The following is a 17,754-nucleotide window of genomic DNA, read 5'->3' as shown; positions in this document are numbered from 1 at the left end:
AATGCAAATGCCTATCTTCTAAGCCTTGTTTCCATTTTGTTATTTCTCCATTATGGAAGAGCTGTCAGGGTCCAGATGCCATTGCATGCAATCTCTCCTTCTCTCTGTTTTCTCCTTCTCCCTCTCCCTCCTGCTCCCGCTCTCTCCCATTCTCTTTTTACAAGCATACTAATTGCTTAATTAAAATTTGATTTAAGAAAGCCGGTAGCTTTATAGTTATTCTTCACAGCATCTGGCCATGAACGGCATGCTCTCTATACACCTGTTTGCAAGATTGCAGACACATCCCAACCCTCAAAGACACATCAAAGTGGAAGATGCTTAAATACCTAATCTTCAAGCATTCGTCTTTCAGTGTGTAATATTTCATAACCCATTGATAAATGAACTGCAAAACTTTTTTTTTTTTTCATTTTAATATCTATGCCCAGTCTAACAGCAGGTGTCTATCCTCTCTTGAATGTATTTATTTAACCTGGATAGAACCTTTGAGATATACATCTCATTACAAGGGGGTCCTGGCAAGAGAAGGCAGCAACAAATAACATTATACAATCAGTGGTAAAAAGAGACAAATCATTCAAACAGGACAAAAACACTCATAAAAACAGGAACACAAAATAAAAACATAAAAAATAAAACAATCCCAATGTACATGATCCTGGTCATAGTCAGTATTTACAGGATTTGCAACCTTGGTCAGATTTAAAATAAATAAGTGATTTAAAATGGTACTGTGAAGAGGCTGTTTTTATGTTAGAAGGCAATGCATTTCAAAGATGAGATGCTTGACATAAAAGGCATGTTGACCAGTGGCAGAGAAATAGTAAGTGTAGCCGGGACAACTGCACAGGGCCCCATGCATTCAGAGGGCCCTAGAGGTGTCTGAAAGTTTTGGGGAAAAAAGCTTAACAGTGATAATATCATTCACATTTATATTTGCAGATGTTACCTTCATATTCATATCATTGTAGCTACCAGTACCAGTAATTACATTTCTATTCTCCCTTGTTTCAGCCTGTATTGCTATTCGCTTAATTATGTGAATTAAAATTAGCTCCTCGCAACTGTCTTTGCATGGAGGCTGGTAAGAGGCACCATTTTATGTTTCGTTGGCGTCTCTTTTTCGAACTCCGCAACCACTTGTACTTTAGCCTAGTGGTCTCTCAATATTGCAAAACAGTTTCCTACTGTCTGCATGGAAGGTTTTGGGGTGCTGTTCAGCAGTCTTTTGAAGTTAGATTCTGTGTGCACGATTCTGTAGTTTAGGCGGAAGCTGTTAGCGGGTGCTGTTGGGTACCAAAATAAATGAAAGTAAATGAACATGCCTGTATTTCTGATTGGAAAAAAAGGTTACTGTTTTAATGAATTATCTCCATAGAGACAGGAGGCTGCTAGTGTTGATGACACACATTGCTTGTGTAAAAGTGTAAAAGCGTCATTCAAATTCTTTAAGCCAATTAAAGGACTGATTTCAGTAAACTCTTCTTTGGGCGCTATATTTAAAGAGAAACAAGAATGAACTCGCTCTCTTGAAATCATGGACTCTTCTCTTCGACTTGAATTCTGGACTGGGACTCGGACTCTCATCTCACCATGAGGTAACCATGGAGCCTTCACTTGTAATGGGGACCCATTCAATCATTGTATGTATCTTCATCCTGAAGAAGACTCTTCGCCGCTACACCCTGCAACTCTGCGTGTTCCGGAGAAGACCAACTGCATTTCAAGTTTGCTTTTCAACAAAATCCACATTTCCAGAATAAGCATTACATTTTAAAGACTTTAAGATTCAAGCAAATACTATTTGTTTGGATAAGAAATATCTACATGCAAACCAGAAGTAAAAACGTTTAATACAAGTTAGCACTTTGCTAAGATTGAAAAAAAACAGTGTTGCTTTGATGAACAATTGAAACAAGATAATACTTAAACTAAACTGATGACATTGTGTGTATAAAACAACAACTATGAATGTCAGAACCATTTCAACATTGATTGAGTTTGTCTACAAGTTTGAACTAACTAATATTACAACTCAGTACTAAATTCAATTGAAACTGTTGCCAAACTGAACTTGGTGAAACACAACGCTGTCTTCATTACAACCCACACAACAGACGTTGCTTAACACTGTTACTGTACGTAATGTACGGGAATCCTGCTTGCACGTGTACTTAACCGTACATGCTTGCTTATGAAAATATTTGTTAAAATGTCTTATTCCTGCTTGTGTAGATACTTACAATTCTGGTACTATGATTTACTACTTACTTTTGTTAGCCATAATAGACTTAGTAATTTTTATGTGTTGAGTTTCTTTTTGCCTACTATGAGTACTAAAGTAAGCATTTATGATTTAAGATCCTTAAAAACACACACCCACACCCACACCCACACACACCCACACCCACACCCACACACACCCCCACACACCCCCACACACCCACACCCACACCCCCACACCCATACACACACCCACACCACACACACACACACACACCCACACACACACACACACCACACACACACACACCCACACACACCCACACCCACCCACACACACCCACACACACACACACACACACACACCCACACCCACACACCCACACACACACACACACACACACACAAACACACACACACACACACACACACACACACACACACACACACCCACTTATATGAATTTTTAATGTTGGTTTATTGACTTAGTTATTTAACTGGCTAACCTCTTGCGGTATTAAAACTGAAAAGCATATTTTTATAACATAGCCTCATATTTGTTGTCTATAATATTCATAGTTTTTTTTTTGTATATTTGAAAACATAGAAATATGACATGTGTTAAGAACTAAAACCCTATATTTATATTTAAATATTAATCACATAATGGAGGTGCCGTCCTGTATATTGAGAAATTAACATTAACTAATATTTGTATATTACCATATATGCACTACAGTACACTGGTAACGGCAGTAAAGGTGATATGCATTGATCTAAAACCAGACTGATGCGAGACTGAGTTTATTTTCAGTAACACAATTCTTAACCTGTGTTTGAATACATTTTTACAGGGAATAAGGCAATCAGACGATAAATATTAATATATGATCATTAGCAGAGTCAGATTTAAAGTTTAATATCTGCTTGTTTCCATCCGTTTGGAATTTGACTAGTCAGTTATGAAGCATTAAAACATCCTTGTTAAGAATGTCAATTCTGTATTTTACAGAAGAATACTACATCTAAGGGACCTGCCTTTGAATTACTAATAGACATTAGTTGCCTTTTCATTTCACTGGGAGAAAACAGCCTGCTGGGGGTTACGTAAGCTCTCGTCAGGGGGTACGAGAGAAAAATCTTGTAATGGCGGACAACGCATTTTTTTTATTTACCAGGTTGTAGTACTTTATAATAATAATAATAATAATAATAATAATAATAATAATAATAATAATAATAATAATAATGTTTGTTTTTATATAGTGCCTTTCATAGTGGACCAGCATCACAAAGCGCTTTAAAGAGGAAGGTTTTGAACTGTGCATTATATGCAGAGTCACTTACAATAGGGCATTCAATTAACAACCCTTGGCAAACTTGATATTAACAGGTTAATTATCCCAAACATCAAAAGATAACTTGCCATTTGTATAGTACATCAATCATGTGTAGCCTACAACCATCAACGTAAAAATGGAATATTGTCATTAGCAACAGGTCACCAAAAAAATGAACAATTCACATTATCAGTTATCATACACACCAAAACTCAATTAATTTTATGAAAAAAAGTAGATTTGTTTCTCAAATTTGTCCAGTGGGGTACAGTCTGTTGCCATATGTATTTTAGTTGCAAAATTTAATATAACAACCCACCTTTTAAATTAAATGCATTGACCATATTAGTAGGAACAAATGATAAACCCTTATTTAGCACTGACAATTGTGTTTCACTGAGTTCATAATTGGAAAGATTTATTACTGCTGGCTTCTGGTGACCATTCTCTGGGTGTAGCTGTTGTAGCGTCTCTTTCTTGTTTCACTTTTTTTTATATATATATAAATGCTTACCTACCAATATGATGGATGTGCCTGCTTTTTATCAGAGATTTCAATAAAACTACACCCTGATTAGTAAACAATGCAGACCCTAAACAAGTGTATTTTATTCTGTATTTCAAAATGAACGAACTTCAACTTATAAAAAAATTTAAGTGAGTCATTAAAAAAAAAAAATTAAATAACAGGACTTGATTTGCTGGCTCAGAAGGCACAGGGAAGAAGGAGGGGCTAGAGTTCAGCCAATTACTGTTCATGGGAAACTGCTGTTAAACTAATCTAAATAAAATACAACTAAAAATTCTTTCAAAATCCAGAACAATAAGTGGCCAAAACGAGTCCAAAATCAGGTTATGCTTTTGAAAACAAAACTAGGGTTCTAATTTAGAACAAAATCAGAACGCAATTCTCAACAAAAGTCGTGCATTTCTTCCAATAAATGCAGAAGTGTAGAGAGATAACAGATGGGGCATTTTGCATAAAAACTAATACACAAATACAGGCAAGTTAAAAAAAAAAAAAAAAAAAAAAAAAAAATCTGGTAGTATGCAGAACTATGTGAATATTGAATAACACATTAAATATGTGTGGTTTAAAAAAAAAAAAAATAATAATAACTTGAATGTTGCGGTTTAACACTTGAGCTGGACATTTAAAATGCTATGTGTGTCTTGTGCAGTATCGAATCCAGCCAGAATAAGCACATTGTTTTGAAGGTAATATTTCCAAAAACTAAATTTGATTAAAGTAGAAAGGTGACATTTATATCATGCAGTGAAAAATTACTTTTAGCAAAATGCTTACATGTTAGTTTTTAGTGCAGGCGTCTGTTCATCTTAATCAGCTGCCAGACAGCTTGTTGATGGGCATTCGCTATATGATATGAACACACTCAATAGGTCTGGAGTAGGGAATCCAATTTCAGACACTTCCCAATCCAGGAGTTAGGGATTGAGTATATATATATATATATATATATATATATATATATATATATATATATATATATATATATATATATATATATATATATTTTTTTTTTTAAATCTGTGATTCCATTTTTGTATAATAAAATACGTGCTTTAGCTTTATACACAAAAACTTTGTTTGCTTACTCACGGATTGTAATAATAATAATACAGTGCTTTTGCTTTTATTGGCCTAATAATTATTGGCCTAATTATTACTCGACAAAGGAGTTATTCAACGAATTAGTCAAAAAAGTAAAGATAACACAGTCGTGTACGCTCCAGCGCAGTGATTTCACCGTCTAAGTAGGGCAAACTCAAACTAAACTCAATAACACTGTTATTTAAAAACATAAACTTCGATAAAACACACTGAACTGATTAAACTAAACTACAAACACTGAACATATTAACTCCAGAAAGCAAACGTACAGTAAATAGTACACATTTTTAAAAGAAGCAATATCATACAATTATTTTTGTTTAAGAAACAGTACAAAAAATATTGCCTAATGGGTCTGTCTCGGTGCCACGCCATCCTGACAGTCTTGCAGAGTGACAGATGTGTTTTTAGGGGTAGACTCTAATGTAAAAAAAAAAAAAAAGTCTCTTCAGTGGAACGTCAAACAGGCTTTGATGTTTTAATCACTTAAGGTAATAAAATGAAAGTGGACCCACATGGTCAATGATATTCAGTATGTAATTGTCTTTTCTGATAGGTTAAGGAATATGGGGTGATGTGTAAGAGAAGCAATATTAAATCCCAACATTGTATTGTCTTGTTGATTCTGTTATATCTGTGCTTAGGGTGATTGGAACTTCTGTACAGAACTGAATAAAACACCTTTGTTGAAATCTACAACAGGGTTCGAAATCACAATAAATTTATACTCACAGATTCATGAAGAAGAAAAGAACACTAACTAACTTTCATTTTTAAATGAACAACGACAATGACATTATAGCTGTTATATGAAACATATTATGCATTCAACTGTATAAAACCAAAAAAAAAAAAAGAAAAGAAAATTAAAAAATTACCCAGTACAGTACTTACCTCGAACGCAGCACATGACTTAATTGGATAAAGGAAGATGTTGGTTAGAGTGCCAGCTACATCAGTGCTCTTCAAGCTTTGAATCGCAGCATCTAAGTGACCAGTCTTCATTGAGTCAAAGTCAGGTTTCTTCAAGTCAGCACCATGGATTGGATCCTGGTCCTCCAGGTTCGGTTCACTGCTCTGAGGAATGGGAGGTTCTGTTGTCTCTGCAGCAGTGTTTTCTCTTAGTCTGGCCAGTCTGCATTCATCAAGCCGGGCCGGAGCTCTCACAAAGGAATCAATGATGAACTTCAAGAATGTCTGTGTGTCCTCAAAGGTAGACATGTAGCCAAAGGACACCCTGACTGATCCGGTGGGCCGCCCTTCAATAAGATCTATATTGTCCCCACAGACATGCCCTGCCTATATCAAAGAACATGGGGGTAATAAGAGAGGAAGATGGGGGTGACAGTTTCACTTCACAATAGGGTTCAAAAGCTTTATTCTAACTATCAGCTCAGCGATACCCATCACACACCATGCGTGAAAAGAGGCTTTTTATCTACCATGATTAAAGCTACACATCTGCATAAAATTACCAGCGTCGATGGGCAATGAACAGAGAGATGTACTCACTTGTCATTTTCTTGTTTTATTGGTGTTTTGATGTTGGTGTTGTTATGATGTCAACTCAACAACTGTCAGCATACTATCTCTCTTTATCTCTACAGATGTATCTGTGCTGGTATTTAACTTTCTAATGAAACGTGTGCAATGTGCGATCAGCCTGGATGGCCTGAAAATTTATTCCCAGGGTTAGGTGGAAATCGGCAATCTAGAAAGGGGGCACAGCTGAAATCATCGCTCCAGAGGGAAAACGATGTGGCAACAGCAAACTGGAGGAGAAATGTCTGCACTTAATAACCAAGGGGGCATGAGTGAAGGTACAAATAGGGGACATGGCTAGGTGATTTGTTCCTTTGTTTATGGTTAAGAGAAAGCTAAAGGACGAGTGAAATATTTCCGTGAGTGATTAGTGTTTGTTTTGTCGGTTCTAATCGTACTGTTTATTATTTATTAGACGGCTAACATGATCCGGAGCTGTCGCTTAAGGCCAGCAAAAACCAGGACAACACTGCACTATTGTTCACGAGCAAATTGTATTTGCCTCACTAGAACTAATAGCATTCACCCTGGACTTGGACTGGTGTTTGTGTATTGTGAGTGTTTAAATACTGTGCTTATTATTTCGGGACTGAACCCTGTGTTTATTTAGCTGAGCAGTACACATCATTGTGTACTGCCAGTCCTCCATGTATTGTTTACTGTTGTCATAAGATTATTGGATTGCAAATTAAAACCACCATTTCACCAGTACTTTGTTGGCTGTCATTATCTTGAACACTGCATCACTGCTACACCTGCGCACTGCAACATACCTTGCCACACCCTTGCATGAGAAAAGTTGGATAGCAAATAAAGAATAGAAAGGGGAAAAGGTATCCCTTTTGTCTGCTGCACCCAATTACTACTGTCCTTCCCTTACAACCTCCATGGTCTCACCTGCAAGTTTCTCTTCATCTCCTCATCGCTGAGGCCCAGGTGGTGCTGACAGGCACCAGTGTTACAGAAACAACCTGTGCGCACCTGGATGTTGTAGAGACTGGCCAGTTTATCTACCTGAAAGAGGACAATTCAATCTGAATGAGGAGGTGTCACAAGGATAGCTGGTGGATGACGTCTCACAGACCAGGAAGAGACAGACACTCAGACAGCACTGTGGTATGAAATGCGCTGCTTGTGCTTTTATTAAACAAATAAACAAAAATAAAAGGTTTACACAAAACACAAAAGAAAAAGGCACGTTGGCCAAAAGAACAGACAACAGTAACAAGTAGCATGCTGCAGCAATTGTTATTTCTCTTTATATTTTTACCTTCTAACTCCACACCCTTCTCCACTCTGAACCCAACCCTGACTGAACTCAAGCTGCTAGTCTTTTATATTGGTGACCGAGGGATTAACTAGCTATCAAGCTATCTCGTTTACTAACTATCTTATTATCCCTCGGTCACATTTTGCATGGGCTTAATAAGATATGTAACTGTCAGCTAATTATACACTTAGTAGCTGATCAGTCATGCATCTTCACAAGGTAATTAAATAAACACAAAACAATAACCTGGCTGAAGGCACCTTACTTGTCCTACCATACAATAATAAAATACAAAACACAGCTTTTTGCCATCATATACATTTACAGAAATCAAAGTACAAATAATAAACAAATAAATACACAAAGGAGCGGGACACTCTGCCACAGGAGGTTATAGTCAAAGGCTTGTAATGAACCCTTTAATACATGTGTAGTACACCTGCCTTTATTAAATGTCACTAATTAAGCACCGCTCCGTTAGTTTGTTCTGGACTGGCTGGTACAGACTGGCCCAGTCTGAGCGAGCAAGAGCTTAAGGAATTATTGCAACAATAAGGGTAAAACAAGACAGTTGCACTGTAACAAGTCTTGTTAGGTTTAGGTTTATGTGCAACATGTGCATTACTGAAAACACGCTGAACTATGTGTAGTTCTGAAGTCAAACAAACGTTATATCAGTAGTGATGAAGTCCAGCCTACACTTTTTTTTTTTTTTTTTTTTTTTAATAAAAAAGGTCACTGCTAATGCACTGGCATGTATCAAAGTCTGTTTTTCAATATTGCCTTAGAGTCTCTACATTACTGTACTAGGTTAACCAATTTAGCATAACAGATTCTAATCTCCAATTACACACTATTATTTCCTCCCTTGAAGCAAATTGACTGGTAAAAATCTTTTTGTTAAGATTGAGATGACCCCTTTTGTAGGATCATAACATATAGGGGTAGACCTTTGATTTCAAAGATCTCTCAAGGGATGTAAAGAAAATTCCAGACACTCGCTGCACAAATAATTTTGGCTTACCACCGGGTCAACACAAACAACACACAAGTATAACAAAATGGCCCTGGTTCACTGTGAGGCTATACTGTATTTGCTTCATTTTTTTCATTAAATATTTGAAAAAACTTGTTAGAAACAACATAGATTGTGAACATTAGAAACCTTGCAAATTCAGATCTATGAAGATGTGCAATCAGTATTCAAGACCAAGAAGCAAAAAAAAAATAAATAAAAAACTCTGAAAAGTACACATTATTATACATAGTAATATAATATTATACAGGGTGATTCATAATTTGCAAAGCAATTGTTTTAAATTCCACTTAAATGTTGGCTTTATTGAACAACCCTCTAGTGGCAAAACAGTGTTTCTGTCACAGACATTTTTTATTTGCCTTAAGTTTTCGCAGCGATCCGAAAATGCGGTGCAAATTATGTATCGAACTGTATATGCATTGAGAAGAATTAAAAAAGCAAAAGGAATTCTGTTTTTTCATTGGATTCTACCATACTTCATCACAAAACAAATACACATCAAAGAGCTTTAAACTAGCATCAAAAAAGGAAAGCATGTGTTTCTGGATAACTAACTATGAGGCTTCAAATTGTGTACCATTAATCGAGTACTGACAGTTGAGGCTTGTAAATCAAAAGCCATGGCGATTTAACAATGGATTCATTGATTCTTTGTTGTCTAGATCTCAGTCTCATATTCATCATTGAAACAATATGAAACACCTTGTTCACAAATAATTTTGTTAAAAGAAACAATATTTTGTGTAGTTTATTTGAATGCAAATAAGTTCTACTTTAGAAATCCTTTTTTAAATGTTCTCCCTGCACTTGAATGTTTTGTAAATAGGAAATCCAAAGAAATGTAAAGACAATATTATTTTTATCCTCAGAATTTGCTAATGTGAAAATGAAGATTTAATCATTGTGGTTCTGAAAAGAAAGATTTAGCGGCAAAACAAAAAGCAATATTGTATTATAGCATTATATGTAAAGGGAAAGGAAAATACTACTCCCCAAACCAATTCCCCAAAAGACTCTTAGAAAAACATATATTAATGCTGACCAATGACAATGAACATTATATTTGTACGTATCTAATGCTTTCATTTGTCTGTGTGTACATATACATTCTATGACATATATGTGTATTGTATTTACGGTATTGTATTTGAGTCATAAGCCTCCTAAACCCCTGCAACCGAGGCTAAAAGTTTTTTTTATTTTATTTTTAGTGAGTCCAATTATAATTTTCCCACTGATTTTCACCCAGTTTGGAATACCCAGTCACTGTTCTCCTCACCACAGCAATCCCCCACATGACACAGGAAACCCAAAGATTCCGTGGGCATCCTCCGATCTCACGACCAAGCCAGCTTCTTTTTTCACCCAGGAACTGAACAGGGGATGTCAATGAGCTACTGACCTCTGGAGGACAGAGGCCAGCCCTGTAGGTGTCCGCTCTGAGGTCACTGGCTGACTGGCCAGCAAGGTAAGAACATAAGAACATAAGAAAGTTTACAAACGAGAGGAGGCCATTCGGCCCATCTTGCTCGTTTGGTTGTTAGTAGCTTATTGATCCCAAAATCTCATCAAGCAGCTTCTTGAAGGAACCCAGGGTGTCAGCTTCAACAGCATTACTGGGGAGTTGATTCCAGACCCTCACAATTCTCTGTGTAAAAAAGTGCCTCCTATTTTCTGTTCTGAATGCCCCTTTGTCTAATCTCCATTTGTGACCCCTGGTCCTTGTTTCTTTTTTCAGGCTGAAAAAGTCCCTTGGGTCGACACTGTCAATACCTTTTAGAATTTTGAATGCTTGAATTAGGTCACCACATAGTCTTCTTTGTTCAAGACTGAACAGATTCAATTCTTTTAGCCTGGCTGCATATGACATGCCTTTTAAGCCCAGAATAATTCTGGTCGCTCTTCTTTGCACTCTTTCTAGAGCAGCAATATCTGTTTTATAGCGAGGTGACCAGAACTGCACACAATATTCAAGATGAGGTCTTACTAGTGCATTGTACAGTTTTAACATTACTTCCCTTGATTTAAATTCAACACTTTTCACAATGTATCCGAGCATCTTGTTAGCCTTTTTTATAGCTTCCCCACATTGTCTAGATGAAGATATTTCTGAGTCAACAAAAACTCCTAGGTCTTTTTCATAGATTCCTTCTTCAATTTCAGTATCTCCCATATGATATTTATAATGTACATTTTTATTTCCTGCATGCAGTACCTTACACTTTTCTCTATTAAATGTAATTTGCCATGTGTCTGCCCAGTTCTGAATCTTGTCTAGATCATTTTGAATGACCTTTGCTGCTGCAACAGTGTTCACTGTAGGACAATGAGGAGAAACAGTCCCTTCCGGGTTTACCTTCCTAACCAATGGGACGTGCCAGAGCCAATGTGACACTCCCTTTGGAGTCCCCAGCAAAAGCTGGCCTACTTAACACAGCCAGGACACAAACTTGCACTGTATGACACCCTGCGTACCACACAGCTGTGCTTTTACTGGGAAGCCACTCTGGGACCCCAAGGCTGTGTTTTAACCTGCATAAATATTCAATTCATAAATAATCCATCAATAAATAAGCACTGGAAGAAGATATGTTATAGGCCATGACCCTCCTAGAAATGTGGTGCCAGGACAGATAAAAGCATTGCTGAGTGACAGGGAAAGCGATTTCTCAGTCTACTGTTACAAATCAGTGGGGAAACAGTGATGTGGAAGACAGCCTGGTACAAAGCCCATTTAATTTCAAGAGAATTCAAAGTCCCGTGAAAATGTTTAAGAAAGCTTAATAAAAACTGACAATGCTTCAGAATTCAAAATGAAGTGTAGAATATTGTGTTGTTACTATGTATAAAAACAAATCATTACGGCACCATAATCTAAGGAGTATGTCCTATCAGATCTAATGGTTTTTAAACATAAAGTAATATATAAATGTGAAACAAAATATGTTCAAAAGTTAAGAACAACAATGTGCCAGTCAATTTTTATTGGACATCACCTGTAATGCAAATTAATTGAGAGAATCATAGACCATAACCTGTAAACGACTTGTATTAATAATATGTACTGAGGTTAAAAAAAATGTTTGCACTGACACGGTTAATATTCCTGGCTATCATCTGTAATGGAACCTTATTGATAGAGTATCATAGAATATATCTAATGCCAACTATAAAGACCCCATGTGAAAGCATCTGGTTTGTATCACTGACATTGCCAGAGGTTAAAGCAATGCAGCAGGGAAAGGTCTGCTCTGGAAGTTCATCTACATTTGGTCCTATGTTACAGTCTATCATGCTCTCTAAGTACTATACAGTATGTTTTTGCATTTCTTTGGCTTGATTACTTTTGTTTCACCTGTAATTTAATTTACATTTACCCTCAACTGTCAAACCCAACACATGATGATGCATTCTGAGTGTGTGTGACATGACAGCGTCACTGGCAATGGTGTTTAGACCAGGAAGGGAGACACAAACATGACAGGTAAAGGGCAAACGCGCACATTTATTTAAAAACAATACACAAAACACAGGAACAAAATAAAACAGGCATGGTGGCCAAAATAAACAGTTTAAACAAAACAATAGAAAAAAACACTTTTAACTCCCGTGGTTTCAGGCCTCAGGCTGAGGCGTCGCTTTCAAGGAAACACAACTTCATAAAACTCCCACACCCACACCCACAATAATTTCTCACATATTTAAACTGCACAGCACACAAAAACTCACCCTCGCCCTCACCCTCACCACTATCACCAACATTAACTATTATCCTCTCTATCTAACACCCGTGATCACCCTATTTATACACCTGTGGCGGGAGCCTTAATTAATCATTTAATGATTTATTCAATTCACGGCTCCAGCCACATTCCCACGTGTTTTGACAGGGAGCAATTTAACTCCCTCCCTGCCAACCCATTATTCCCATGCCAACACATGCACCTGCAGGGCTTTCACCCTGCCACACTACCACATTAGCACAGTGAGGTATTCGAGTTGTGATAGTAGGTTTAATTATACGTTTTACAAAGCTGTACTTCCTAAAGCCGCCTTACTGAATGCATTGCTAAACCTAACAACCTATAAATGCCTGTCACAATAAAACATAAAGGACTGCTTTACCTTGAATGTGAAACTGTCTTTCTCTGGGAAGAAAAATGCCACTACAAAGCCAGGGGGTTCTCTTGTACTTGTGCATCAAATTAATTTGCTATCTTTGTTCAAAGAGGGTTAGGTTTGTGCACACCAGACTTCTGATATAGAGCTAGTGGACAATATTACAATGCGCCTGGAGGCCAATGTGAAAATGAACTGGAAACCTTTCAGCCCAAACACACACAGGGAACATGTTAAGTGAGTGTCACTAAAATCGAGATTCTTCTCTTAATATATATAGTCATGCAATTATAAAATAAAGAGTATTACCTGTAATTAAAGAGCAGCGACACCACAGTCTCATTACAGTGCCAGGTTGGTGCTGCTGCTCTACTCTCAGTAAATTTGTACTGATTGGTTTAGTCTTCAGAAATCTCAGTTGACAAGCCTGCTGTAACCAGCAAAAATCAATTATTAGCTAAGCTTGTTTTTTTAATTTTTTTTTTTTTTTATGTGAGCCATATGGGTTTAAGAGTAACACTCTATGGAATATGTTTAAGATATCTAACTACTGTCACTGTGTAAACCATTAAAAGAAGTGAAAGCCAACGTCTATTGTGTGTCTCTTTAGAATATTTTTGTCTTTAAGTACATTAAGTAAGTAGAATACCAGGTTTGGACCTATTTAAACGGTGGCAGTATTTAGATCCGCCAACGTTTAGATCAGTTGAAGAGACTCCTATACCATTAATAAGTGTGGCGGTCTTTTTAGATCGCTTTGATGTGTTTAGAATGGTGCTTAGTTATTTTAAAATAAAAGGTGAAGATGTCATGTTGTATTCTTTCTTTATCGTGACAGGTGGTTTGGTAGTCTTCTCTTGATCTATTTCTCAGCCTTGCCTTCCCCTGTTCACCCCTACCCTAACCCTTGCCTCTGTTCATCTGTCTGTTTGCATTGTGGTCTTCATCATTTGTGATTTATTTTTTTAATCTTCTTTCTCTTTTTTTTCTCACAATTTTCCCTTTCTAGTCCGATGTCGGACCCTGTCCAACATCTTCAAAAAGAGCTGAGAGAACCCGAAAAAAAGGGGCATATCTGAGCAACACACATAGGCCCTGCACCACAGAGATAACACGGACACAAATAAAGAAGAGAGCTGCTTCTGCATCCAGTGCTCAAAGAATATCACATACATTTGCAGAGCTTTTTGAGATGTTATAGTAAAAATAATGACTTGGATCGCATTATTGGTGATAAAATTAGTGATCAGGAGAGGATTTATCAGTATGCATGACTACAAAGAGGTATATGACAAATACAGTGAACAAGGGGTGGGGCTTGGCTGGAGATGCAGCATTGTCCTTTTGCTGTTTTACTCGGGAAAAAAAAAATTAAACCGTGCATGTAAAATAAACAGTGCGTGTGAAAATAAATTGGACCTGATGCGCCTGACAAGTGCTGAATAAATGGACCGCTAAGGGTTAATCTCCTTGTCTATGTACTTTCAGTGTGCTCAGTTTTGAGACAATTTAATAGGAGACAAACATGTTATTGATGTTTGAAAGTTATCAAAGTCTTCAACTGGAAAGCATTGGGATCCATTGACATTTTTACTCTACTGACTTATTTGTAATTATTGAAGCCTCATAGCACAAAAATAAACACGGTGACACCTCCCCTCCCTTTTGTCAGTTAAACACAGGTCTTTACCTATAAAGGAGTGATTGCCTTTAGGATCAATTAAACATGTAAAGCATATCCAGTTACAATCGCAAAAAAGTAAATGTAATGTAAAATAATGCAAAATCTGTGTTTGTCTGTTACAGCTATTTGCATGTTCTGACTGCTGTACAAACTTGGAAGCAGAGAGATTTACTTCCATTCAAAAAAAACCTTTCTGAACTGTGACCAAACAAACCTGTTTAATCTGTTTCAGTTCCCTACTTATGAATTCTACCAGTACTCAAAATATTGAGATGTCCTTGCAGTTTCAGTAATCGGATGAACGATTAAATCTTAGCATCTAGTTAGCTTCTGCTTCATTCAGAGTACGAGTTTGCTGTTGTATTTCAGCTTTACAATTCAATGTATCCGCTACAAAGCCTTGACAGAACACAAAAGGAAGCCATGGAAATGTAAAAAAAAAACATTTTTGAAATGCCTGCATACTGTACTCTGCGAGGTCAAGCTGTGAGGTCATACTAATAACGATGAGTGACAGCAGTATGATCAAGACTTTGTTAGTGAACATAGTATCATTCATTTGTTATTTCTGTGTTTTTTTTATTGCTTATTTTTTCACAGTTTTGCAAGCTTGGTTAATTTTAAAAGAGATCCGTAGAAGTAAGTCATGCCTGCCATCTTTCACAAGGGCACAGTGCAGATGCTATGTAGATTGCTATGTATAATTTGTAAGGCTGTCAAGTGATTCATTTTGAGATTTAAAACTTGAATCTCAGTTAATCTTGGTTTTAATCACATATTTCATGGATACAATTACTGCATCCATCTCATTTAAGTTTATGTTGTTATTATTATTATTATTATTATTATTATTATTATTTATTATCAGAAAATATATGTAATAATAAGTCTTTTGTTGGGTCGTAGAATAGAATAACTTGTTTCTTATTAAAGATCTTATTAAAAAGATCCTATTTGTTGGTCCCTCTTTATAGTTTTATATTTATTTACAATCCAGCATTTATTGTTAAATTGTTTGAACCAACTGATAAATCACAATGGAGTCAATTTAATACTCACCTTACTGCATTTACAATTACAGCTTCCTTTACTCATAAACTGATGTTTTTCATTGTCGTTTAAATAATAATAATAATAATAATAATAATAATAATAATAATAATAATAATAATAATAATTTTAAATCATATTTTATAAATAACTTGAAATTGCCTAAATAAGACAAAATATTCACTGAGTAACACTTATATCCTCCATAACTATAAATAACATTGTTTAAAAACAAACGTGGTTATTGTAATAAAACAAAGCTTCAATGTTACCGGGGCTGCAGTTAGTAGCTATCCAGCAGCACTGGTTATAGTATCATGCTTAGCTTGATTCATGGGTTTGCAGCGATCCTGAATTTCTAAAAGAGTACTCTATCGAAACTGATGGGTTTCATTTGTTGTTGTATTGTTGTTGTTGTTGTTGTTGTCTGTAGCAAAAGAACTACTAGAACATGTATGTTGAGAAGTAAAAGCATGTTTAGCAGCACACAGGTGGTACAACAGATTAGATGCATATCTGCGAAACTGAAACAGTTTGTATCTACTGTCAAACTTTGACAGTAGATACAAGTAAACCTTTTTCTATCTAATGAACCATCAGAAAGTTTTTTATTAAAAATAAACTTCCCATTCACAAGTCCTTCAGTTTGAGTGCTTTGCTACATAATGCAGTTCCTTGACTAATTTAATATTCAAATGATGACTGCACTTATTCAAACCTGGCATGCACTCAAGTGTATTAAAATACTGCTGCAGGAAATTAATTCCGGTATGCTAAGAGGGACATGACAGAGAAATACGATTAATGTGTGTTAAAAGAATTAATCTCCCAAAAAATTAATGCATTAATTGCAGATGTTAACTGTGATTAACTGACAGCCCTAATAATTTATAAAGAATAGTTTGAATCTTAATTTTTTCTACATTGAGCTATGTATCTTAGTTTATGTTTTCACCACTCTTCTCTTTTCTTTAACCATGTTTGCCTTTGCCTGGGAACAACTACGTAATTCACTGTAAAACGAACTCAGCTTGCAAAGTAAAACATTTAGTAACATTAAACCAGCTGTGCTTGTAATGTAAAATATAATGTGCTGTCTTGCAAACATAATCTGGATCCTTGATGCTTACTGCTGGATCAATATGAAAATGCTGCTCAAGCAATTTTTGGGGTTACTGTTGAGAATATGGCCAAAAAGCCCATTAGCCCAGCTATTAATCTCATGCTATGCCTGAGTAATTGCACTCTCTGTTATAATAAAAGCCAGTCAAGGAGCACCTGTCAAATGAGCTCAGGGTGTTTTTGTGCCCTTCGTTGACAAGAAAAAAAAAAGCTTTGAACTGACAAAAAACAGAGAATACCATAACAGCAATATTTGGTTTTAATGCACTTAAAGCGCACAGCAGAATTCAATTTCCACATCAGCATGCTATAAATTATATAATTTCTGCACACCTAATGAAAAATATGACCCGTTAAGTGTTGGGTACTAGATAGGAAGAAGTTAATAACCGGACCTATATATTGGAAAATAATTACTTAACATGGTAACAGAATTATTAAAACAAATGTATGTTAGTATAATTTTTTACATTTTCTGTTATATCTGGGAATTAAAATACAGCCAACAGGTTTTTCAGTTTCCCCTAGTCATATATAAAATATATATCCCAAGACTAAAAGTCAAGCAGGAAAATGTAATCAAATATTTCTGACGTACACATGAAATTCAGCTTAATAACTAACAATCGTACTACATTTTTGGTATCACTGGTTACTATATGCTGTGGTGGGGATATTTACTTGGTATTTTTGGTTTAAATTTTCACTGGAGACTTATCAAGCACCATG

General features: G+C 36.1%; 1 protein-coding gene across 2 annotated transcripts in view; it reads right to left on the bottom strand.

Annotated features, from left to right (window-relative positions):
• The window catches only part of mocos (molybdenum cofactor sulfurase), a 109,354-nt gene that overhangs the window by 27,576 nt on the left and 64,024 nt on the right, over nucleotides 1-17,754 (bottom strand). Inside the window, exons 7-8 of one of the 2 annotated variants that reach the window (XM_041244951.1) lie at nucleotides 7,639-7,755; nucleotides 6,094-6,498 (exon numbers count right to left, since the gene is read on the bottom strand). The exons of the other annotated variant lie outside the window; for it this stretch is intronic. Coding sequence (XP_041100885.1) covers nucleotides 6,094-6,498; nucleotides 7,639-7,755 — 522 coding nt within the window. The remainder of the gene's footprint in view (nucleotides 1-6,093; nucleotides 6,499-7,638; nucleotides 7,756-17,754) is intronic. 2 annotated transcript variants of the gene reach the window in all.

The sequence above is a fragment of the Polyodon spathula genome, chromosome 3, assembly GCF_017654505.1.
Source record: "Polyodon spathula isolate WHYD16114869_AA chromosome 3, ASM1765450v1, whole genome shotgun sequence".
NCBI classification, from domain to species: Eukaryota; Metazoa; Chordata; class Actinopteri; order Acipenseriformes; family Polyodontidae; genus Polyodon; species Polyodon spathula.
This window is presented reverse-complemented; position numbering and strand designations above follow the sequence as displayed.